The 25,186-nt window shown below is 43.1% G+C and overlaps 1 protein-coding gene across 1 annotated transcript in view; it reads right to left on the reverse strand.

Annotated features, from left to right (window-relative positions):
- LOC144494959 (aminopeptidase Q-like) overlaps positions 1–25,186 on the reverse strand; it is a 129,715-nt gene that overhangs the window by 52,458 nt on the left and 52,071 nt on the right. Inside the window, exons 4-8 of the mRNA XM_078214628.1 lie at positions 21,547–21,673; positions 19,665–19,819; positions 13,225–13,338; positions 7,841–7,984; positions 1,039–1,104 (exon numbers count right to left, since the gene is read on the reverse strand). Coding sequence (XP_078070754.1) covers positions 1,039–1,104; positions 7,841–7,984; positions 13,225–13,338; positions 19,665–19,819; positions 21,547–21,673 — 606 coding nt within the window. The remainder of the gene's footprint in view (positions 1–1,038; positions 1,105–7,840; positions 7,985–13,224; positions 13,339–19,664; positions 19,820–21,546; positions 21,674–25,186) is intronic.

Raw genomic sequence — 25,186 nt, forward strand, 5'->3', positions numbered from 1 at the left:
CAAAACAAAAAGGAAGATTGAAATGCTTGCTTGAAGAGATAAAGACAAATTCTTGCTGTGAAAAGAAACAAAACTCTTGAAACAATTTCAAATTGTGTTGCGAATCATTGGGAAGGATTCTCCAACCCCATTTTTAGTGGGCGGAATTAGCAGAGAGGGCGGAGAATTGAGCAGAAGTCACAAAGCAGCATTTACGCTACTGAAATTTGCCCGCTCAATTGTCCCTGCTCCCACCAGTGAGGATGTGGAGATGCCGGCGTTGGACTGGGGTGGGCACTATAAGTTGTCTCACAATACCAGGTTAAAGTCCAACAGGTTTATTTGGAATCATGAGCTTTCGGAGCACTACTCCTTCATCAGGTAAGTCTTGATGAACTGATCTCTCACCTGATGAAGGAGCAGTGCTCCAAAAGCTCATTAATTCAAATAAACCTGTTGGACTTTAACCTGGTGTTGTGAGACTTCTTACCATGCCCACCAGTGAAGTAAGGAGATTCCTGCCATGCAAAGACGAGTACCCCATTATAATACATTTAAATACAATTAGCGAGCCTCCTCACTGTAACACCCCCCAGACTGGAAAGTCCCCTCCCAACGGCGTGATGTCATATCAGCGCAGTTCAGGACAGATTTTGAAAATTGGGGACCTGGCAAACAGAGCCTACAGGGGGCGTACAGGTAAGTATAGTCTCTAGTGTGAAGAAGGTCTTGTCTAGGCAGTACCCTAACCCTGCCCCCAGAGGGTTTGGACTTCTTTGGCAGAGATTTGGAGGGTGCTCCCTGTCCATGCAGTGACGCGTTTTTTATTTTAAAGTTTTTACTTTGGTCCGGGACACCCTTCTCATGATGTTGTGGGACTCACCTCCTGATGTTTTTTTTACAAGAAGCGCTTAAAAATTTGGCGGGAGAAGCCAGCAGCATCGCCAACTGCTGTTCCCCGAGTTGATCTTTTGAAAAAGCAATCAGAAAATTTTGTCCAGTATTTCTATGAATAGAGAGCTTACTGACTCAAACCAGGAAAGGTCTCTTGAAACTCACTCTTATCCCTTTTGCAAACAGCTCCTCTGTCATAAAATTGGAGACCATGTGGATAATGGAGGCACCCTATGGTTGAAAGAGGAATATGGTTTATGTGTTAATAGAATAGCAATGCAACACATTATACACCTGACTACTAATACTTGCAATGTGAAAATTCAATATCACAAGAAATTAAAGCCAGCAAACTTCTAAAAGTCAAAAAATACATGAACCGAATTATAGTATTAGGGACATATGAATATATAACTGTCATAGGCCATTCAGCCTCGAGTTATAATTTTATTAGAACATGGCTCATCTGTATCTTAACTACATTTACTCATCTTGGTTCCTTTAACCGTTAATACTCTTGCTTAACCAAAATCTATAAATCTCAGTTTTGAAATTTTCAATTGAGTTGGCCCCAACAACTTTTTGGGAAGAGAATTCCAGATTTCCATTACCTTTTGTGTGAAGAAGTGTGTCCTGACATTATTTCTGATGAGTTAATTGTAAGCATTTGCCCCCTTTTTCTGGACTCCCCCACCAGAGGGGATAGTTTCTCTCTATCTAACCTATTGCCTGCTTTAATCTTCTTTAATGCCTCAATAAGATAACATTGAATCCTTTATATGCAAAGGAATACGCACCTTGTCAATGCACTCAGTACTTCCAATTTAACCTTTTTATCCCAGTATTATTCTGGTGAATCTGCACTGCCTTACTGAACATCAATATGCCGGCAGTGCATTCCAGGCCCCCACCACCCTCTGCACAGAACTGAATGCAATGCTCCAAATGTGATCTAACCAGAGCTTTATATAATCGCAGCATAACTTACAATCTTAGCCCTCTTAACGTAAAGGCTGACATTCCTTTCTAATTTAGTTTGTACCTGTTCTATCATGTCCCTATAGAATTTTTATCTTATTTAGAGTTATATCTTTGATAATTTTATTCAGGATTTTATCATTCTAATAAAAATTATACTTTCAGCATATATAGCCAAAACGGAGAGACAGTAATAGATAAATATGAACAAAGAACAAAGGACAACACAGCACAGGAACAAGCCCTTCAGCCCTCCAAGCCCACGCCACACCCTGGTCCAAACTAGACCATTCTTTTGTATCCCTCCATTCCCACTCCGTTCATGTGGCTATCTCGATAAGTCTTAAACGTTCCCAGTGTGTCTGCTTCCACCACCTTGCCCGGCAGTGCATTCCAGGCCCCCACCACCCTCTGTGTAAAATACGTCCTTCTGATATCCGTGTTAAACCTCCCCCCCCCTCACCTTGAACCTATGACCCCTCGTGAACGTCACCACCGATCTGGGAAAAAGCTTCCCACCGTTCACCCTATCTATGCCTTTCATAATTTTATACACCTCTATTAGGTCACCCCTCATCCTCCGTCTTTCCAGTGAGAACAACCCCAGTTTACCCAATCTCTCCTCGTAACTAAGCCCCTCCATACCAGGCAACATCCTGGTAAACCTCCTCTGCACTCTCTCTAAAGCCTCCACGTCCTTCTGGTAGTGTGGCGACCAGAACTGGGCGCAGTATTCCAAATGCGGCCGAACCAGCGTTCTATACAACTGCAACATCAGACCCCAACTTTTATACTCTATGCCCCGTCCTGGAGAGGCAAGCATGCCATATGTCTTCTTCAGTACCTTATCCACCTGTGACGTCACCTTCAAGGATCTGTGGACTTGCACACCCAGGTCCCTCTGCGTATCTACACCCTTTATGGTTCTGCCATTTATCATATAGCTCCGCCCTACGTTAGTTCTACCAAAATGCATCACTTCGCATTTATCTGGATTGAACTCCATCTGCCATTTCTTTGCCCAAATTTCCAGCCTATCTATATCCTTCTGTAGCCTCTGACAATGTTCCGCACTGTCTGCAAGTCCAGCCATTTTCGTGTTGTCCGCAAACATACTGATCACCCCAGTTACACCTTCTTCCAGATCGTTTATATAAATCACAAACAGCAGAGGTCCCAATACAGAGCCCTGCGGAACACCACTAGTCACAAGCATCCAGCCGGAAAAAGACCCTTCCACTACCACCCTCTGTCTTCTGCGACCAAGCCAGTTCTCCACCCATCTAGCCACCTCTCCCTTAATCCCATGAGATCCAACCTTTAGCACCAACCTACCATGAGGGACTTTGTCAAACGCTTTACTAAAGTCCATATAGACGACATCCACGGCCCTTCCCTCGTCAACCATTCTAGTCACTTCTTCAAAAAACTCCACCAGGTTAGTGAGGCATGACCTCCCTCTCACAAAACCATGCTGACTATCGTTAATGAGTTTATTCCTTTCTAAATGCGCATACATCCTATCTCTAAGAATCCTCTCCAACAACTTCCCTACCACGGACGTCAAGCTCACCGGCCTATAATTACCCGGGTTATCCTTCCTACCCTTCTTAAATAACGGGACCACATTAGCTATCCTCCAATCCTCTGGGACCTCACCTGTGTCCAGTGACGAGACAAAGATTTGCGTCAGAGGCCCAGCAATTTCATTAAGTTCCATTGTAAATGAAGAACAAAGATGTAATAACCAATACAATAGGGTAGGCACACACAATTTGCACAGGATGAAAATGACGCAATAAGAAAGCGTGAAATACCTGTCTACACATTCTGTAAAACATGAAAATGGTGATGGGGGCCAGGAATTTGTGCAGGCTGCCCATCCTGTGGCCTGGAGAGATCCAAAGCTGTCCAGGCCAAAACTTGAGGAATTCAGGTTGTCCCAGCCATATATCGCACATTCCACTCCAATGAGATGAGGAGTCTTTGGAAAAAGAATGGGGCACGAAACCAGGAAAGAAGAAAAGGACAGGCACATTGGAAGGTGAAGAAAATGGATCCCGAAATGTGCCGGCTCAACGGCTTTCAAGAGAGCAGATGAAGAAATAACTCTTTGAATCGTGGCTTCGACTGCTTTCCTCACCTCCAGCAGGTTTTACTGAAAAGCCCCAGAAGAGTTGACCTTGTGTAATTTGTCTTACCTCAGTTTAATAATGGGCATGATTGACTGGTAAGTGCTTGATAGCACATGGGTCCACATGGATGGTGATGGGAGGCTTACCTGGCAAATGTTCCCAGGATTTTGCATTACGCAGCAAATAGCTGGAGATTAAGCAGACAATGCATCTCAGAGTGGTAAAGGTTCTATACAAGAGACCAAGTGGATCAAGCATAAAAAAGGGATCTTCAAAGTACAAGCTAACATCATCCAAGAACTGAGTTTTAAAGTAAATACAACTTCGATCTCTGATTTCAGTCTAATTTTCATGATGTAATTCAAGGTTATTAAACCAGCTCATGATGCAAGATAGCCTTTAGCTTTATTCAGCTGGAAAATAAATGTTTCCTGAAACTTCAGCATTGTTTGCCAAGTTGCTCAGGGTATAAAAACAGAGAGTGCTGAAAAATGTCAGGAAGTTTGGCAGAATCTGTGGAGAGTGAAACAGAGGCCAGTATGACTCTTTTTGGAACTTAGAGTATAAATAAGTTTATTTATTAGTGTCACAAGTAGGTTTACATTAACACTGCAATGAAGTTACTGTGACAATCCCCTAGTTGCCACGCTCCGGAGTCTATTTGGCTACACTGAGGGAAAATTTAGCAAGGCCAATGCACTTAACCAGCACGCCTTTTGGACTGTGGGAGGAAAGCGGAGCACCCGTAGGAAACCCACACAGACATGGGGAGAACATGCAAACTCCACACAGAGTGACCCAAGCAGGGAATTGAATCCAGGTCCCTGGCGCTAACCACTGTGCCACCGTGCTGCCCAAAACTGACCAGAATGTGTTTCTTTCCCCAGTGAGTGTCGGGGTTGCTTAGCTCAGTTGGCTAGCTGGCTAGAGTGTGGTGCAGAAAGATAACAGTGGAGGTTCATGCCCTGTACCAGCTGTAGAAATTTATGGAGGCCTTCCTGCTCACCTTGCTCCATGCTTGATGCAGAGTGGTGCCCCTCAAGCTATATAACCACTTTTTTCATTCCAACAGAGAGAGAAGCCCATGGTCCCTGTTACAGATAGAGGAGAAACCTGAAGTACCTTATTTTCCCAGTGTCTGTCCATAAACAGAGGCGTTTTCATTTTTGAAACAAGCTGTGGCTGTTTCCCCAAACTCTCAGCTTGAGAGGTTGATTTTTAAAGTGACTTGCAGCAAACTCTCCTTTGAGTTAAACAGAGGTATAATTTATTCACACATTCAAACCCGGACAATGGTTGCAACTTCATACACACGCACAAACACACAGTAAGACGACATAAATAGGAGCTTTTATATCACTGAATAACTTAAAAGAAAAAGAACCACAGAAATGGATATCAATTAATGTGATTGTTGCCGTTAAGAACATTAGAGTTTAGAGAGGGTTCCATCATGGAGGAGGTATAGTTCAGGCTGGTTCAGTTAGCTGAAGCATTCCTTTAAAGTTGAATGCGACACAGCAAGGTGAGATTGGTATACAGAAACTTGGTCTGTTCAGATGATGATGTCAGGAATCTCCCAGAGAAAGAGGCTTCGAGGAAGCTTAGAATTGATGCTGTCGGTTAGCCTGGAGTCCTGCTGTGGTGTTTGCAGGATCAACTTAATATAAGGTAGGTCCGTTCAAAAGTCTGATGGCAGCAGGAAACAAGTTGTTAAGTCGATTGACTGAGACTTTTGTATTTTTTTCCCGATGGAAGAAGGTGGAAGAATGTCTGGGTGCATGGGATCCTTGATTATGCTGGCTGATTTTCCAAGGCAGCAGGAAGTGTAGACAGAGTCAATGGATGGGACACTGGTTTGCTTGAGGGACTGGGCTTCGTTCACGGCCTTTTGTAGTTTCTTGCAATCTTGGGCAGAGCAGGAGCCATACCAATCCAGAAAGAAGGCTTTCTATGGTGCATCCGTAAAAGTTAGTGAGAGTCGTAGCTGACATATCAAATTTAATTCGCCTTCTAAGGAAGTAGAGGCGTTGCTGGGCTTTCTTAACTATAGCGTTGGTGTGGAGGGACCAAGACAGCTTATTGGTAATCTGGATACCTAGAACTTGAAGCTTTCTAAAGACCAGAAACTTGGGTAATGTGACTTTGCTTATTTTTGTTCTTCGGCAGTCTTTTGGAGTTGAGGATGACTTGCTGCCACAATAAAACTGAACTCTCAGGTGACCGAGGAGTCCAATGAATGACCTATGGTCTCTGGCACAGGTGGGGCAGAGAATAGCCTGAATAAGATGCTCTGTCAGAGTCTGTGCAGACTCAATGGGCCCCTTCTGCACTGTAGGGACTCTATGGTCCAGTTAAAAAAGGGAGAGGCAGGTGGAGCTAAAGAGAAAGTCAACGATAGGTAAAAGGATGGGGGAGATTCAATGAACAAGCTGTCATGGATTGCAAGGCAAAGGGAGTGGCAATGATAGCAATAAAAACACAAAGCATTGGTCCAGAGTAGGTGTCAATAGCAGAATAAAGGTCAGCATTGTTGGAGAGAAAAACATTCGAACAAGATACATCATAGCATCTGATGAAATTTGAATTAAATTAACAAATCTGGAATTTAAAGATAGTCTCAATTATGGGGACCACAAAACCATCATCAATTGTTGTAAAAATCCTATAGGAAATGAAATCTGCTGTTCTCACCCAGTGTGGTTTGCATGTGATTCCAGACCCTGTTTTTTCCCTTTTAAAAGTTCATTAGTTTTATTCTGTTGCTGAAGAAAATGAAAGCCAGTCAATCTCATCTGTAACCCATATCTTATTGCTTTATTAATATTTGAAAGGAAGTAATGTAGCAGCCTAATCAAGAAAATCCCTATCGCCAGCCCAAGCTTTCAGTCCATGGGCAGAAACTCTCAGCAGTAGATAAGTTGACTTATCCCAGCAGTACAGCTGCTCGAGCTGTCAAGATTGATGAAGAGATGCATGCAAGAATTGCCAAAGCAAGTATAGGCTCTGGTAGACTTCAAACATCAGTCTGAGAATGAAGAGGAGTATTCCTGCTGACCAAATGGAAATTTCACAGAACAATTGTCCTGCCCACTCTGTCCTACACATGCAAGATATGGACTATGCACCAACATCATATCAGAAGTTCAACCACTCCACTTGAGTTGCCTTTGGAAGCTTTCTGGAGATCAGATAGCAGGACAAAATACCTGACACTGAGGTGCTCACTTGAGCTGGATGCCAAGCATCCACGCCATATTGAGACAGTTACCACTCTGAGTTGGTCTGGTCATACAACTAGAATGTTTGACAATCACATAGCAAATTGAATCTTCAATTAAGAGCTGGAGTCTGGGGTGCAATCTCACGGTAGTCAAAGGAAGCACAATAAGGACATGCTGAAGGCTTCACTTAACTTAATATCATCTTCAAGTCTTGTAAAAAGCTCAGCCAGGGTCACTGCACCTGGTACAACCAAATAAAAAAAGAATAGGGCCTTCATCGAAAGCAAGCGATAGAGAGGAAACGCAAGGAAAGGAAATCCTAAGTCAACTACTTGCACAAAATCAATCATTTGCCATATCCCGTCTTACTTTCAGCTTAACGTTCCAGGTGCAGATTAGCCTTAGCAGTCAAATATGTATTCACCTGAACCCTACTAAATACTCCAGAGACGGACATGTTCATCTTCTTCTCAAATGACGAACGAATGATTATTTAAACAGGATGTCCTGATGATAAATGTGTGTACTTGGATTCCTTCTTCAAAATCTTCAATGACAAGCTGAACTGAACAAGCTGACTTATCTGAACTGGAACCCTATTTCACCTTTCACAATTGTTCTAAAATTTACCTTGTAGTACGTGATGTCGCTAAACATATCCAAGATTTTATCAAAGGTTTTAACATCCTCTTTCTTCATAGACAATGAATGTGAAGTAAAGTACATTTCATTGTGCAGCACACTGAACTGCAATTCAAGTGGGTACTTAAGTTTCTGAAATAAATCAACACAGATATTAGTTCATTACATTTCAGTGAGACAATAGCCTATTCCTTTCACAAACAAGTACAACTTACCCCATTCTGAATGTTACCTCACCCATTTAATTTTCTTATCTAAAGTTCTGCATAGTTAGTTGTTGACCACAAACAAAGTTAGCCCATATCCCAGATTATAGATTACATCCCCCATATCCTTGCTGTTCATAGCTGGCCTATTATTTTGTTTTCTTCTTGATGAACCATTGGTATTTTCCCCGGATTTGGGCCAGGGCATTGCGAATCTAACCATGAATTTCATTCCTGAACAGATATATTCTAGTTCTAGCTTTTAGTTTAGTTAATCAACATAGTGATAACTACTTTTGCTGTGAATTTGTTTTACTTCCATACCATCCTGCTGAAAATCAATCTTATAGTGCTGTACCTTCCTGTTATAATGAAAACGTCATTTTTTTCATAATTATTTTGAACCAGTGTCATAATCCAGGTCAGAAACTCCAAAGTATGCTCTGAAGTCTGCCTGGATCATAAGTTTTTCACTTTGAATTTGGCTAGGGTAAGCATGAGATGCTTCACTTCAGGTATGATTCAAATGACTCACTAGGGAGTTTTTATTAAACAAAGTTTATTTAAGAACACTGTTAACACAGAATGAAAATTAGCAATAACTTTTATCAATTTCAAACAAGGAAAATATCAATCATGGTATTGTACAAACCTTAACAATTAAATGCAATATTCCAACCAAACAAACTTATAAATATTCACCTGCCACAGGTTTAACACAGAAAACAAGGATGCTCACGTGAAGCTCTCGAATTCTGCAGCTTTCCTGACACACACAGAGAAGCTTGAAGTAAGAACAGCTTCCCAAAACACCAGGGAGAAAGAGAGACAGAACACTGCACCAAACACATTCAAACTAAACAGCAGCCAGCAGAATTTCCAATACCAGGCAGCAAAAGAGGCACAGAAATATTGCTTTTCATTCTGGAGTCCAACAGCTTCTCAAAACACTAGGGAGAGTGACAAAACCTGTTTGCAGCTTGAAAACCAGGACAGTCTCTGAAATGGAACCAGACTGAAAGTAAAAGAACTCCTGTCACCTGACCTGTCAATCAATCTTCCCCCTAACAACTCAAAAGGGACGTAAACACGTAAAACACAGGACATTGTTTTAGGCGCAGATTAAAAATAAATAAAACCCTATTTAAACAGCAATAAAAGGACATCTAATCAGGCAGTTCCATGCCAACAACAAAAACAAAAGGCATATTTACAAACTACGGAGAACATGATTAAAAAATACATTTCTTAAAGGCACAGAACTGTCACACTTGCTAATGAAGTTGCAGTTTTGGAACATGTACTTCCTAGGAACTCAAATTTTAATTGAGGAGAAATGAAAAAAAAACCTCACCAATTATAACGGACTCGTAATAAAGTAGCATTTAATTATCTTTTTCTACAACAATCTCAGTAACCATGGAAGGTTGCAACTTCTTTAAAATGAATGTAGAATTTGTAATTGTTTTTAAGAAAGCTTGAAATGGACTTTTAAGAAATCAGTTGCAAAGGGATCAACTTTAATGTTCTCGATTGTATAAAAGTTCTAGCCCATGTGACCTGATGACCTTTAGCCTGGTAGCACTACGGCAGGAAGGATCCATGTGACTGGACACAAAGGAGAGCTGCAGGCCGGAGAGCTGGATCAGCATAGAGGTACAAAAAAAATAGACAGCAACAGAAAGAGGAAAGCTCAGAGTTCCTGTGAAGAGAGGAAGGAAATATTGCCCAGGAAGAGTCAATTTGGCTGTTTTGGACAAAGTAAGGCGAGAACTCTTGGAGACCTTGAATAATTTGGCTAAAAATGGTCTAAAACCTAAAAAGCTGTGTAAATAACTGGGTGTTTTCCCCAGAAGTGGTCAAACCATGAACGTGGGTGTTATTGGTTAATTAATTGCCACTTAAGGGCCTCCTAGCACATCGACTGCAATGTTTTGGTCTGCATGGAAATACGGGTTCTTCGTAAACAGCCTAGCAGCTTTCATTGCACAGAGCGCTGGTGGGCAGGACAGAGGATACCTTATTTGCAGGGTTCCTTCTGGCTTTCAGGGGCACCCTTCCCAAGGTGGCTTTTGTCCCTCCCTTCTGACTCTCCAACCCTTCCCCCTCCCCCTGCTTGCTTACATCTCCCAGGCATGCCCAGGCAAAATCCCTGGACTTACCTGATGTCTGGGAAACATATTCAGTTCTTCCACAGGTCTGTTTGTAGTCCTATCAGTGAATAATACACTCCTCAGGTACTACTGAGCCAAGAGAGCGGCTGGCCAATCCTGTTGGTCAGCACCCCTCTTAAGGTGGGACTGAGAACTGGAAATCTCACTCTGCACTAATTAAGGTTGCCCCCAATGTATTAACACTGTGGGGCAGCCGGACTTCACCTTGGTGTGGTGCCTTAGGTCAGCAGCAGGGCAGGGGGGGTGGATGAGTGTGATCCATTCTACCTCCCTACTGTTGGTAAAATTCACTGCCATATTTTCTTATTAACATTAAATATCTATTTTATTTATTGTTCATATAAAGAAATTAAATATTAACTTACAAACAATTTGATTTTCATTATTTTCTTCATTATATGTTATCTTTCAATACTAAAAAAATCATAGGCAGGTAACTGAAAACTACCATGGGGCGGCACGGTGGCACAATGGTTAGCACTGCTGCCTCACAGCGCCAGGGGCCCGGGTTCAATTCCTGACCTGGGTCACTGTCTGTGTGGAGTTTGTACATTCTCCCCGTGTCTGCGTAGGTTTCTTCCGGGTGCTCCGTGGTTTCTTCCCACGGTCCAAAGATGTGCGGGTTAGGTAGATTGGCCATGCTAAATTGCACCCGAGTGTCAGGGGGGCTAGTTAGATTAAATGCATGGGGTTATGGGGATAGGGCCTGGGTGGGATTGTCTCGATGGGCCAAATGGCCTCCTTCTGCACTGTAGGATTCTATGATTCTATATTTGCATTGAAAATCGATTTCTAGTAATATAATATTGACTTTGAAGTATGTAGCACAGTGCCTAACCAATTAAATTAAAGGTTTCATTTTTGAAATGTGCTCTTTAATGAGAGGCTAAAATAGAACACTAATTCTTATTTTTTTTAAACCAGCTGTTTTCATGCAGCTGACTAAATAACTCCCCAGTTTATGGGATACATTAATGTAATTAATCCTGGTTACATGAAGCTCAGATCTGGTTCTAATTTGTGACTATTTTTATAGGTTAGAGTTCCAACTCCAGAAGCATTTCTATCTCTCATGCCTCTAACTTCTCCAATATTTAATAACCCTTTCAGATATGGGCTGGAATTCTCCAGCTATTCACGCCAGCGGGATTCTCTGGTCCCACCTGCGGCACACCCACTGCCGCAGTTTCCTGCCAGAGGATCCCACCACCAGTGAATGGCGCGCCGCCTCCTGCTGCCGAGAAAAACGCGGAGGGAAAGCCAGAGAATCTCACCCCAGGGTGTCCAAAATTGCATGCAATATTCAAAATATGATCCAGCTAACAATCTCTACAACAGAGTTAACTTGTTACTACCTCTAAGCAAACCATAATGCATTTTTCATAGAAATCATAGAAACCCTACAGTGCAGAAGGAGGCCATTCGGCCCATCGAGTCTGCACCGACCACAATCCCACCCAGGCCCTACCCCCCACATATTTACCCGCTAATCCCTCTAACCTACGCATCTCAGGGGCAATTTTAACCTGGCCAATCAACCTAACCTGCACATCTTTGGACTGTGGGAGGAAACCGGAGCACCCGGAGGAAACCCACGCAAACACGAGGAGAATGTGCAAACTCCACACAGACAGTGACCCGAGCCGGGAATCGAACCCGGGACCCTGGAGCTGTGAAGCACCAGTGCTAACCACTGTGCTACCGTGCCGCTCTATCCGACCTACCAATTTTTGTGCCTGCCTAGTTTGTTGACACAGTAAGAAGTTTAACAACACCAGGTTAAAGTCCAACAGGTTTATTTGGTAGCAAAAGCCACACAAGCTTTTGAAGCTCTAAGCCCCTTCTTCAGGCTTAGAGCTTCGAAAGCTTGTGTGGCTTTTGCTACCAAATAAACCTGTTGGACTTTAACCTGGTGTTGTTAAACTTCTTACTGTGTTTACCTCAGTCCAACGCCGGCATCTCCACATCATAGTTTGTTGATAACAGCTTCACTTCGACTGGAAACTTCCAGAGAATGCTTATCATCCAAATATCGGCCTTTATAACTTTGCTGCTAAACCCCGGAATATATTTCACACAATGAGGAAACGCCCGGGTAAACTTCACATGATTTCCAACTCCAGAATATCCATCCTTACCTTAAACTTTGCAAAGTATTTCTATGTGCCAGAACTGAAGAATCATCATTTTCCATACAGTATCTCATCATCTCTATCCGACCTACCAATTAACCCTCCATTGCAAACATTTTCTCTACCAAATGATCTCCAGTCTTACTTTTTTGAATACTGGAATAATGTTCATTATCCTTAAGTTCTCAGCCACAATTCCTGCATTTTTGGATCTCCTACTCAATGCCAGATGTAGCTCAGTGGCTCTGGCTCTGAGTCATAAGGTAGTGGATTCTAAAACCCCACTTCAGCCTTTGTGGTGCTAGCTGATGCTTCAGTGCAGTCCCAAGGGAGAGCTGCGCTGTCAGAGGTTAAACTGAGGTTTTGTTTGGCTTCACAGGAAACCTAGACGATTCCATGGCACTATATCAAGGAAGAACAGGAGCACTTTCTCTCATATCCTGACCAATATTGACTCCATAATCAACATCATGAAACAAATGAGATCATTTATTTATTTTTCTACAACATTTATATCTCAACTACCAAAAATAGTATATTTCTTTTTGCCCTTTGTGGGATCTTGTGGAAAACAATTTGGCTGCTACATTTGCCAACAATTCAGTAAGCTCTTTTTAAAAGTAAGCTATTGACTGTTAGACATCTTAGGATATCCTGAGGCCTTGAAAGGTGCTTATAATTGCAAGTTTGCTCTTTCTGTTGGAAAAAAATGACTTGGAATTTAGTTATTCAATGCCATTGTAATATTGTGTTAATTCCCCAAGTTATCAATAGCACAACTGCTTCAAGCAACTTTTCTCAGGGTCTATTCGCAAAACATTTACTAATATTATTGTTTTGGAATTGATAGATTTTCTTACCAATTCTTGTGAAGCGTCTAAAGAGGCAATATTAAGATGTTCAAAGTATGATGCAAACCCTTCATTAAGCCAGAGATCGTTCCACCATTTCATTGTAGCCAAGTTTCCAAACCACTACGAAAAGAAACAGAAAAACAAAACCCATTGTAAATTCAATATTCCAGAAGTTTCTAATCCACAAAGATCCCAACTTTGCTTCATCTTTTTGATGAGGTGTGGGAATTGAGGTTTTAGAGAAGTTTAATGTTACTGGGGCAGTGAATATCACTTGTAACTTATTTTTATAGTCTAAGCTCAAAGGTCATGATGCCATGCCGACACTGATCTCTCACTACCAGAAGGATAGTGTCCCCTTATCTAAACAAAAATCATATGATATCAAATTATTTCCCTCCAGGAAGTAAAACATTGACTGAAGCATTAACTGCCATTAGAAGATGCATGCATTGATGCACACTAGAGTGTACATGTTTGGTGATGTAACAATTGTTATTTATTCACCTCTTGGAATGTGGTGTCAGTGGAGATGCCAGCATTCATTGCCCATCTGATTGAGCTGGTCAGGTCCTACGGGATATAACTGCTAGACTGGATCTGCAGCAGGTGGTGAAGGAATCAACAAGAGAAAATAACATACTTGACCTCATCCTTACCAACCTGCCGGCTGCAGATGCATCTGTCCATGACAGTATTGATAAGGGTGACCACCGCACAGTACTTATGGAAACGAAGTCCCGCCTTCACATTGAGAACAACCTCCATCTGGTTGTGTGACACTATCACCGTGCTAAATGGGACAGACTTCGAACCGATCTAGCAACTCAAGACTGGGCATCCATGAGGCGCTGTGGGCCATCAACAGCAGCGGAATTGTACTCAAGCACAATCTGCAACCTCATGGCCCGGCATATCCCCCACTCAACCATTACCATCAAACCAGGGGATCAACTCTGATTCAATGGAGAGTGCAGATGGGCATGCTAGGAGCAGCACCAAGCATACCAGGAGCAGCACCAAGCATACCTAAAATGAGGTGTCAACCTGCTGAAGCTACCAAACAGGATTACTTGCATGCCAAATGGCAAAGACAGCAAGTGATAGACAGAGCTAAGCGATCCCACAACAAACGGATCAGATCTAAGCCCTGCAGGCCTTCCACATCCAGTCAAGAATGGTGGTGAACAATTAAACAACTCACTGGAGGAGGCGGCTGCACAAATATCCCCATCCTAAATGATGGAGGAGCCCAGCACACCAGTGTAAAAGATAAGGCTGAAGTATTCAGAGCAATCTTCAGACAGAAGTGTCGAGTGGATGATCCATCTCGGCCTCCTCCAGCAGTCCCCAGTATCTCAGATGAGAGTCTTCAGCCAATTCGATTCACTCCACGTGATATCAAGGAACATAAGAACTAGGAGCAGGAGTAGACCATCTGGCCCCTCGAGCCTGCTCCACCATTCAATAAGATCATGGCTGATCTTTTTGTGGACTCAGCTCCACTTACCCACCCGCTCACCATAACCCTTAATTAAAGAGCTGAATTCCAGAGGTGAGGTGAGAGTGACAGCCCTTGACATCAAGGCTGCATTCGACCGAGCGTGGCATCAAGGAGCCCGAGCGAAATTGGAATCAATGGGTATCAGGGGACAAACTCTCCACTGGTTGGAGTCATACCTGGTACATAGGAAGATGGTTGTGGGGGGTCAGTCATCTCAGCAGGAGTCCCTCAGGGTAGTGTCTTAGGCCCAACAATCTTCAGCTGCTTCATCAATGACCTTCCCTCCATCATAAGGTCAGAAGTGGGGATGTTCGCCGATGATTGCACAATGTTCAGCACCGTTCACAACTCCTCAGATACTGAAGCAGTCCATGTTCAAATGCAACAAAATCTGGACAATATCCAGGCTTGGGCTGACAAGTGGCAAATAACATTCACGCCACACAAATGCCAGGCAATGACCATCACCAATGAGAGACATGGTAACCACCTCCCCTTAACATTCAATGGTGTAACCATCACTGAATCTCTTACTGTCAACATCCTTAGGGTTACCATTGACCAGAAACTCACTGGACTCACCACATAAACACAGTGACTACAAGAGCAGGTCAGAGGCTAGGAATACTGCGACGAGTAACCCACCTCCTGACTCCCCAGAGCCTATCCACCATCTACAAGACACAAGTCAGGAGTGTGATGGAATACTCCCCACTTGCCTGGATGGTTGTAGCTCCAACAACACTCAAGAAGCTTGACACCATCCAGGACAAAGCAGCCCGCTTGATTGGGACCACATCTACAAACATTCAATCCCTCCACCACCGACGCTCAGTAGCAGCAGTGTGTACTATCTACAAGGTGCACTGCAGCAATTCACAAAAGATCCTTGGACAGCACCTTCCAAACCCACGACCACTTCCATGTAGAAGGATAAGAGCAGCAGATACTTGGGAACATCACTGCCTGCAAGTTCCCCTCCATGACACTCGCCATCCTGACTTGGAAATATGTTACTGTTCCTTCTCAGTCACTGGATCAAAATCCTGGAATTCCCTCCCTAACGGCATCGTGGGTCAACCCACAGAACATGGACTGCAGCGATTCAAGAAGACAGCTCACCATCACCTTCTCAAGGCAACTAGGGATGGGCAATAAGTGCTGGCCAGGCAGCGACATCCGTGTCCCTCGAATGAATAAAAAGAAAATCCCTAATTACCCTTGAGAAGGCTATGGTGAGCTGCCTTCCTGATCTGCTGCATACCATATGGTGTAGATACACCTACAGTGTTGTTAGGGAGGGAGTTCCAGGATTTTGACCCAGCAACAGTGAAACAATGGCGATATATTTCTGAGTCAGGATGGTGAGTGACTTGGGGGTAACTTTCAGGTGATGGTGTTCGTGTGTATCAGCTGCCCTTTTCCTTGTAGATGATAGCAGTCAAGGGTTTCGAGTGTGTGGTCTAAGGAGCCTTGATGTGTTTCTGCAGTGCAGATGGTACACACAGTTTCTACTGTGCATTGGTGGTGGAGGGAGCGCATGCTTGTGGAACGGATGCTAACCAAGCAGGAGGCTTTGTCCTGGATGCTGTCAAGCTGTTAGTGTTATTGGAGTTTCACTCATCCAGGCAAGCAGACAGTATTCTATCACACATCTGACTTGTGCCTTGTAAATTGCGGGAAGGCTTTAGAAAGTCAGGAGTTGAATTACTCATCATAGGATTCCCAAGTTTTGACCTGCTTTTGTAACCACAGTATTTATATACAGCTAGTCCAGTTCAGTTTCTGGTTAATGGTAACCCCAAGATGTTGATCATGGAGGAGTCAGTGATAATAATGCCATTGAACATCAAGGGACAATGGTTAGATTCCCTCATTTTGGAGATGGTCGTTGTCTGGCACTTCTGTGGCATGAATGTTACTTGCCACTTGTCAGTCCAAGCTTGAATATTGTCCAGGTCTTGTTGCATTTGGACATGGACTGTTTCAGTATCCGAGGTGCTGAACATTGTGCCATCATCAACGAAGGTCCGAATTTCTGACCTTATGTTGGAGTAAAAGTAATTGATGAAGCAGCTGAGGATGGTTGGCCCTAGAACACCACCCTGAAGAACTCTTGTAATGACATCCTAGAGCTGAGATGACTGACCTCCAACAGGGACAAACCATCTTCCTTTGTGCCAAGTATTACTGCAAAGAGCAGGGAACATCCCCATGATACTCATTGACTCCAGTTTTACTCAGGCTTCTTGATGCTACACTCATTCACATCTTGTCTTGATGTCAAAGGCAGTCACTCTCACCTCACCTCTGGAGTTCAGTTCTTTTGGCCATATTTGAACAAAGGTTGTAATGAAGTCAGGAGTTGGGTGGCCCTGCCAGAACACAAACTGACAGGTTATTGCTAAGTAAGTGGTAATGGGGGATATGCTTGGCCGTGAGGTTACAGGTTGAGGTCGAGTACAATTCTGCTGCTGCTGATGGTCCACAGTGTCTTGCAGGTGCCAAGTCTCGAGTTGCTAGATCTGTTGAAATCTATCCCATTTAGCATGGTGGTACTTCCATACATGATGGAGGGTATTCTCATGTGAGATAGGACTGTGCGATGGTCACTCCTATCCATACATTCGTGGACAGGTAGAGTGGTGAGCTATCTTCCCTCATTCTAGATCACCCAGGAGAGGAATCATGCTCTCAGCCTTTACCCTGTTAAGAAACTTCAGAATGTTATATGTTTTAATAAGATCATGTCTCATTCTCATAAGCTCCAATGAGTATAGGCTCAACTTGTTCTATCTTCCCTCATCAAACAATCAGCTCATTGCAGGAATCTGTCAAGTGAATTTCCTCTGAACTACCTTCAGTGCAACAGTATAAAGATAGTGGGGCTGAATTTTCCCAAGTGTCAGGTTCTGACTGAAAACTGATGGGGGCGATCTTACTATTGTGCCCTGTCGGCCAATGGGCAGGATGAGCCAGTAAGATCACGAGAGAGCGGAGAAATCAGGTTCATGCCCGATTTCTCACTTCTCGCGATCTTACTGGTACTAGATATCTGGCACAATCAGCCTCGCGCCCATTTCTGGCACAAGGCTGAATAATTCATTTAAATTAAATTTGCATGTGTTTGGAATTGAATTAATGAGCCTGGAACGGTATCATAAAATCATAGAATTCCACAGTGCAGAAGGAGGCCATTCGGCCCATTGAGTCTGCACCAACCACAATCCCACCCAGGCCCTATCCCCATCACCCCATGCATTTACCCTAGCTAGACCCCCTGACACCAAGGGGAAATTCAGCATGGCCGTGGCGGGGTGGAGACAGGTGGCTGACAGGTAGCTGATCAAGGGGGTTGATTGGAAGGCCAATCGAGACCGGCCGAGTGGCCGATCACGGAAGGAGGCCATCCGTCCGGGTGGGTGGCCCCCATGGTAACTAGGGGTGGGTGGAGTGTCGGGCAGAATGTCTCTGCCTGACACTCCGCTCGACAATCACCGGGCAAGAGTGTTCTCTTCCTGTTGGGGAACACTTCAGCAGTCACGGGCATTCAGCCTCTGATCTTCGGGTAAGCGTTCTCCAAGGCGGCCTACACGACAAACCAGAATCGCTGAGCAGAAACTGATAGCCAAGTTCCACACACGAGGACGGCCTCAACCAGGATCTTGGGTTCATGTCGCACTATCTGTAACCCCCACGACTTGCCTGGGCTTGCAAAATCTCACTAACTGTCCTGGCTGGAGACAATACACATCTCTTTAACCTGTGCTTAATCCTCTCTCCACTCACATTGTCTGTACCTTTAAGACTTGATTACCTGTAAAGACTCGCATTCCAACCATTATTTTGTAAACTGAGTTTGTGTCTTTATATGCCCTGTTTGTGAACAGAACTCCCACTCACCTGATGAAGGAGCAGCACTCCGAAAGCTAGTGGCTTGTGCTACCAAATAAACCTGTTGGTCTTTAACCTAGTGTTGTGAGACTTCTTACAGTCCTGTGACACACAGGAATTCCAGGCTATTGTCTTGTTTTCCCCCCATTCTGATTAGAAACTTTAAAAAACTCTTTAAGTAGTAGTGTGATTATTTATATAATTGGACAGTAAGAAGTCTCACAACACCAGGTTAAAGTCCAACAGGTTTATTTGGTAGCATAGCGAGCCAGGGAGGCTGACTCCCGTTTGACTCGCCGTGCTATCAAATAAACCTGTTGGACTTTAACCTGGTGTTGAGAGACTACTTACTGTGCCCACCCCAGTCCAACGCCGGCATCTCCACATCATTATATAATTGTTGCTACCTCGGGCTAAGCCATACTATTATTTTCTACTTGCTCTTAAATCCAAACCATTCATAGAATAAGTTATTTACTCAAGTATTTGAACTCAGCACTCTTCATATGTGGGACACTCAACATGGCTCCTTACCAAAACATGCAATCATGGTCAAGAAACCCATCTTGATGCCTATAACCTCAGCAGTTGCCAAATGAACATTGTCCATTTATTATGGCTACCTGGTGTCAATCAACAGGCCGCTACTTTCCTCCCACTTCACCTCTACCAACCAAATAAAGCTTCATGGCAACCCATTATTAGAGGCTGGTGAATGTCCCACAGGAACACTGGAAAAGTCAGAAACCAGTTTAGTGTAAACGCAATGCAGCACACGCAAATAATAACATTCCTCAACACAAGCTTTTAGCATCACAGTTACTTCATTATTCCAGGTTCTGTAGAAGAATATCATGCCAACTTCTACCTGTAAGACAGTTTGTTCAATCCCATATTCAGTCATTGTAATCATGTAACTCAAACAACAATTTTAAAACGATCATCACAAAATTTAGAATGTAACTGTGTGCCCTGCACATTTCTCTGCACTATCTCTAATTCCCGACAGAAATTAATACTAATTTGTAAAAACGTTGTGCAAACATGCCTGATGTGCCAGCTCATGTGCAATTATTGTAGAAATGCTTAATCTATCATAAGTGAATTTCATCTTCGGACGATATAACAGTGCATCCTTTCTGAACATCAGCAGACCCCAGTTTTCCATTGCCTCTGCTTCATAGTAAGGCAATGCTATTATATCTAAAAGGATAAGAACACAATGAGTCAGTGGTATTGCAAAGTCATGTAATAAGTTATTGTGCACAATAGCCTAGCATGGTTGATGTCATGTCCATGTTACAGGTAGAAAATTTATATCAAAGGATCTAATGTAACGGGAAGCATGTAGTCCAAATTTCACCGTTTTGGTAAAGGCGCATAAAGTAAATTTCAGGGCCCCAAGTCTGAAACAGGTATTAGGCCCTTTGCAAATGCAAATAAGGAGCCAAAAATATGTTTGAGGTCCCTTTTGCAAGCTTGGTCTATCGTGAACACAGCTAGTGCAAAAGTGCTGCATTCAGGGAAGCCTGGTCTATATCCAGCCTATCTAGTGCAGGCCATTGCCAGGAGGTGAATTTTCTAAAACCAAACTGATTTAAAGTGGAACCAGAAGGAGCAGGAATGCTCTTCTCAACACGACTATAATATTGAAGACATTCTAGCTCCCATTTGGGAGCTTAATCACTCACCTATTCACCTCCAATTTTGGGTGTGCCTCAGGCCTAACCAGTCCAGCATGTGGACCATTTCCTGTGCCTACTTCACAACAGAAAACTAATTTCTAGGTCAATGCCTTCAAAGTAGTAGTAGAATCAATGAGTATTGAAGGTTAAGGGATGTTCTAATTGAGATGTTTAAAATTAGAGCAGAGAGACCTATTTCCCTCATTGGCAATAAAAATTGGGAGAGATGTAAAACAGGTAGCGAACAACCATTTTGCAGATTGCCCAGGCACCTTCCCTGAAGGACATTAGTGACTCAGTTAGGCTTTTAGGACTATCTGGTAGTTTTCATTGTCATTTTCCAGTATTAGCCCCCAAATGGCTCGATTTATTGAATTCAGTTTCCCAATTTTCTGCCGTATGATTTGAATTCAAGAGCACAAATTTAAACCACGGAAGTGAATGGATGAAAACAATGGTCAGGTTCTGCCTGCTGCCATTTTAACCTAATCAATAATGGTTAGTGGTATGGGCGGCATGGTAGCAGTGGTTAGCACTGCTGCCTCACAGCGCCAGGAACCCAGGTTCGATTACCGGCTTGGGTCACTGTCTTTGTGGAGTTTGCACATTCTCCCCGTGTCTGCGTGGGTTTCCTCCAGGTGCCCCGGTTTCCTCCCACATTCTGAAAGACGTGCTGGTTAGGTGCATTGACCCGAACAGGTGTCAGACAGTGGCGACTAGGGGAATTTCACAGGGGAACTTCATTGCAGTGTTAATGTAAGCCTTACTTGTGACTAATAACTAAACTTTAACTTCATCGCTGGAAAAATGAGGCCTGCTGAAATAACCTGGACCTCAGATTTCACAGCAAATTGTGCACATCCCACAGCCATCTTATAAAACTGTCTCCAGAAATTGTGCTCCCACCCATAACCTTCAGACTAAAGGCTACAGCTTCGAGTAGGAGTCAGGTTTGACTAATTTGGATAAGACGCAGAGATAAAATGGTTCAGACATTACTCTTTACACAAAATCCTGGAATACTGAAATAATTGTGATTGCAAAATGCACTTTTTTTTATTTAGCATATTTTTGCGCACAGTTTTTCCCTTTTGGGAGGAGTGAAGAAGCGATGGAAGGATTCCCAATGATAGAGACAGACAGACAAGAATTAATAAAGGCACTTTACTTTATGCTGCACTTGGCCTTAGTCATAATCATAGAATAAGAGTTTGAGTAACGTAAAAAATATTATAAGTGACTTACCTAATTTGGGGATGGGGTAACTCAGATTAAAATACTCCTCAAAGTATGCGAGTATTGGACCTGTTATGTTTAATGCATAGTCAGCTTCACCTTTTGATATGCTTGTTTTATCTGCCCAAATACGAATCTGAAAAAGTCATTACATTTAAAGTGAAGCAATTTATAAATAATTAAAATGTTTGGTTTCATAATAAAACTTAGGACCATCTCCTTTCTACAGTTTATGTAATTCTTTGTCCTTGCTGATTGATTTATCCCTGTTAATTTTCACATTTCCTTCAATATGGCAGGGAGTACGCTTCAAAATTATTTCATTGGTTGGAAATTGTTTGGATGTCCTGACATTGCGACAGGCACAATATTGCACAGAATTGCCCAGTATATACAGCACAGAAACAAGTCAATGGAAGGTTGGCATTTATCGCAAGGGGAATGGAATATAAAATTACAGATGTTTTACTGCAGCTGTTGTACACTAACGTCACAACAGCGGCAGTAAAACATCTATAATTTTATATTCCATTCCCTTTGCAATAAATGCCAACCTTCCATTTACTACTTTAGGAATTTTTTTAAAAATCATGTTCTCTGCAGCTATAAGCAGTGTTAGTTTAGAAGGGATATCAAGCTGAAAATAAATGTTTCTCTCTGTCCCTGGTTTTGGAAATTCTGCTGGTTAGCTGAAGGCAAGGCTTCCTGGAATAGAGAATCTGCTGTTGGTGACTCAAGCTCAGTCTCTCCCTGGTATTCTAGGAAGTTCTTCTGACTCCAAGCTTGTCTGTATGCACCTCAAGAGAACTGCAGCATTCATCCAAAGGAATCAATTCCAATATCACGTGAGCATTAATCCTTGCTGTGTTAAACCTGTGGAAAGGGTTTTTTGTGTTTATGGGAAGTTTTGTTTGATTGAAACATTTTAGATACATTTGTTAAGGGTTATATATTATCATGGTTGTTTTGTTTTTGTTTGTAACTGATAACACTTATTACTAATTTTCTTTCCCTACATGTTAACCATATTCTTAAATAAAGTTTGATAAAAGCTCCCGAGTGGGTCAGTTGAATCATACCCGAGGTAAAACATATCATGCTTACATCATGCTTAAACTTAAAGCACATGGGATTGCAGGCAATGTCTTGAGATGGATAGAAAGCTGGTTAGCAGATAGGAACTAAAGAGTTGTCATAAAGAAATGCAGAGATGATTTACTTTGGAAGCAAAAACAAGGCGGCAGATTACTACCTGAATGGCTGTAAATTGGGAGAGGGGTGTCCTTGTGCACCAGTCACTAAAGGTAAGCATGCAGGTGCAGCAGGCGATAAAGGCGGCACGTTGGCCTTCATTGCGAGAGGTTTCGTGTATAGGAGTAGGGATGTGTTGATGCAATTTACAGGGCCTTGGTGAGGTCACACCTAGAATATTGTGTGCAGTTTTCGTCTCCTTTTCTGAAGAAGGATGTTCTTGTTCTCGAGGGAGTGCAGTGAAAGTTTACCAGGCTGATTCCGGGGATGACATGACTGATGTATGAGGAGAGATTGACTCGGTTAGGATTGTTTTCACTGGAGTTCAGACGAATGAGGGGTATCTCATGGAGACTTATAAAATTCTAACAGGACTAGACAGGGAGGATATTTCCAATGATGGGGGTTTCCAGAACCAGGGGTCACAGTCTGAGGATTCAGGGTAGACCATTTAGGATGGAGATGAGGAGACATTTCTTCACCCAAAGAGTGGTGAGCCTGTGGAATTCATTACCACAGGAAGTAGTTGATGCCAAACATTGAATGCATTCAAGAGGCTGCTGGATATAGCACTTGGGGCAAATGGGATGGAGAAAAAGCAGGATTAGGATTAGGCTATTGAGTTAGATGATTGGCCATGATCGTAATGAATGGCAGAGCAGGGTCAAAGGGCCAAATGGCCTCCTCCTGCTCATATCTTCTATGTTTCTATAAAAGGGTCTTTTTCTGATTGGCAGTCAGTGACTAGTAGGGTTCTGCAGGGATCTGTGCTGGGACCCCAAATGTTCACATTTATATATTAATGATTTGGAAGAGGGAACTGAATGTATTATCTCCAAATTTGCAGATGACACAAAGTTGGGTGGAAGGGTGAGCTGTAGATGCAGAGATGCTTCAGTGTGATTTGGACAGGCTGAGTATGTGGGCATCTGCATGGCAGGTGCTGTATAATGTGGATAAATGTAAGGTTGTCCACTTTGGTAGCAATAATAGGAAACATAGAAACATAGAACAGTACAGCACAGAACAGGCCCTTCGGCCCACGATGTTGTGCCGAGCTTTATCTGAAACCAAGATCAAGCTATCCCACTCCCTATCATCCTGGTGTGCTCCATGTGCCTATCCAATAACCGCTTAAATGTTCCTAAAGTGTCTGACTCCACTATCACTGCAGGCAGTCCATTCCACACCCCAACCACTCTCTGCGTAAAGAACCTACCTCTGATATCCGTCCTGTATCTCCCACCACGAACCCTATAGTTATGCCCCCTTGTAATAGCTCCATCCACCCGAGGAAATAGTCTTTGAACGTTCACTCTATCTATCCCCTTCATTATTTTATAAACCTCTATTAAGTCTCCCCTCAGCCACCTCCGCTCCAGAGAGAAAAGCCCTAGCTCCCTCAACCTTTCCTCATAAGACCTACCCTTCAAACCAGGCAGCATCCTGGTAAATCTCCTCTGCACTCTTTCCAGCGCTTCCACATCCTTCTTATAGTGAGGTGACCAGAACTGCACACAATATTCCAAATGTGGTCTCACCAAGGTCCTGTACAGTTGCAGCATAACCCCACGGCTCTTAAACTCCAACCCCCTGTTAATAAAAGCTAACACACTATAGGCCTTCTTCACAGCTCTATCCACTTGAGTGGCAACCTTTAGAGATCTGTGGATATGAACCCCAAGATCTCTCTGTTCCTCCACAGTCTTCAGAACCCTACCTTTGACCCTGTAATCCACATTTAAATTAGTCCTACCAAAATGAATCACCTCACATTTATCAGGGTTAAACTCCATTTGCCATTTTTCAGCCCAGCTTTGCATCCTATCTATGTCTCTTTGCAGCCCACAACAGCCCTCCACCTCATCCACTACTCCACCAATCTTGGTGTCATCAGCAAATTTACTGATCCACCCTTCAGCCCCCTCCTCTAAGTCATTAATAAAAATCACAAAGAGCAGAGGACCAAGCACTGATCCCTGCGGCAAACCGCTAGCAACCTGCCTCCAATCCGAAAATTTTCCATCCACCACCACCCTCTGTCTTCGATCAGACAGCCAGTTACCTAACCAATCGGCCAACTTTCCCTCTATCCCACACCTCCTCACTTTCATCATAAGCCGACCATGGGGGACCTTATCAAACGCCTTACTAAAATCCATGTATATGACATCAACTGCCCTACCTTCATCAACACACTGAGTTACCTCCTCAAAATATTCAATCAAATTTGTGAGGCACGACTTGCCCTTCACGAATCCGTGCTGACTATCCCGGATTAATCCGCATCTTTCTAAATGGTCGTAAATCCCATCCCTAAGGACCTTTTCCATCAATTTACCAACCACCGAAGTAAGACTAACCGGTCTATAATTACCAAGGTCATTTCTATTCCCTT

The sequence above is a fragment of the Mustelus asterias genome, chromosome 6, assembly GCF_964213995.1.
Source record: "Mustelus asterias chromosome 6, sMusAst1.hap1.1, whole genome shotgun sequence".
NCBI classification, from domain to species: Eukaryota; Metazoa; Chordata; class Chondrichthyes; order Carcharhiniformes; family Triakidae; genus Mustelus; species Mustelus asterias.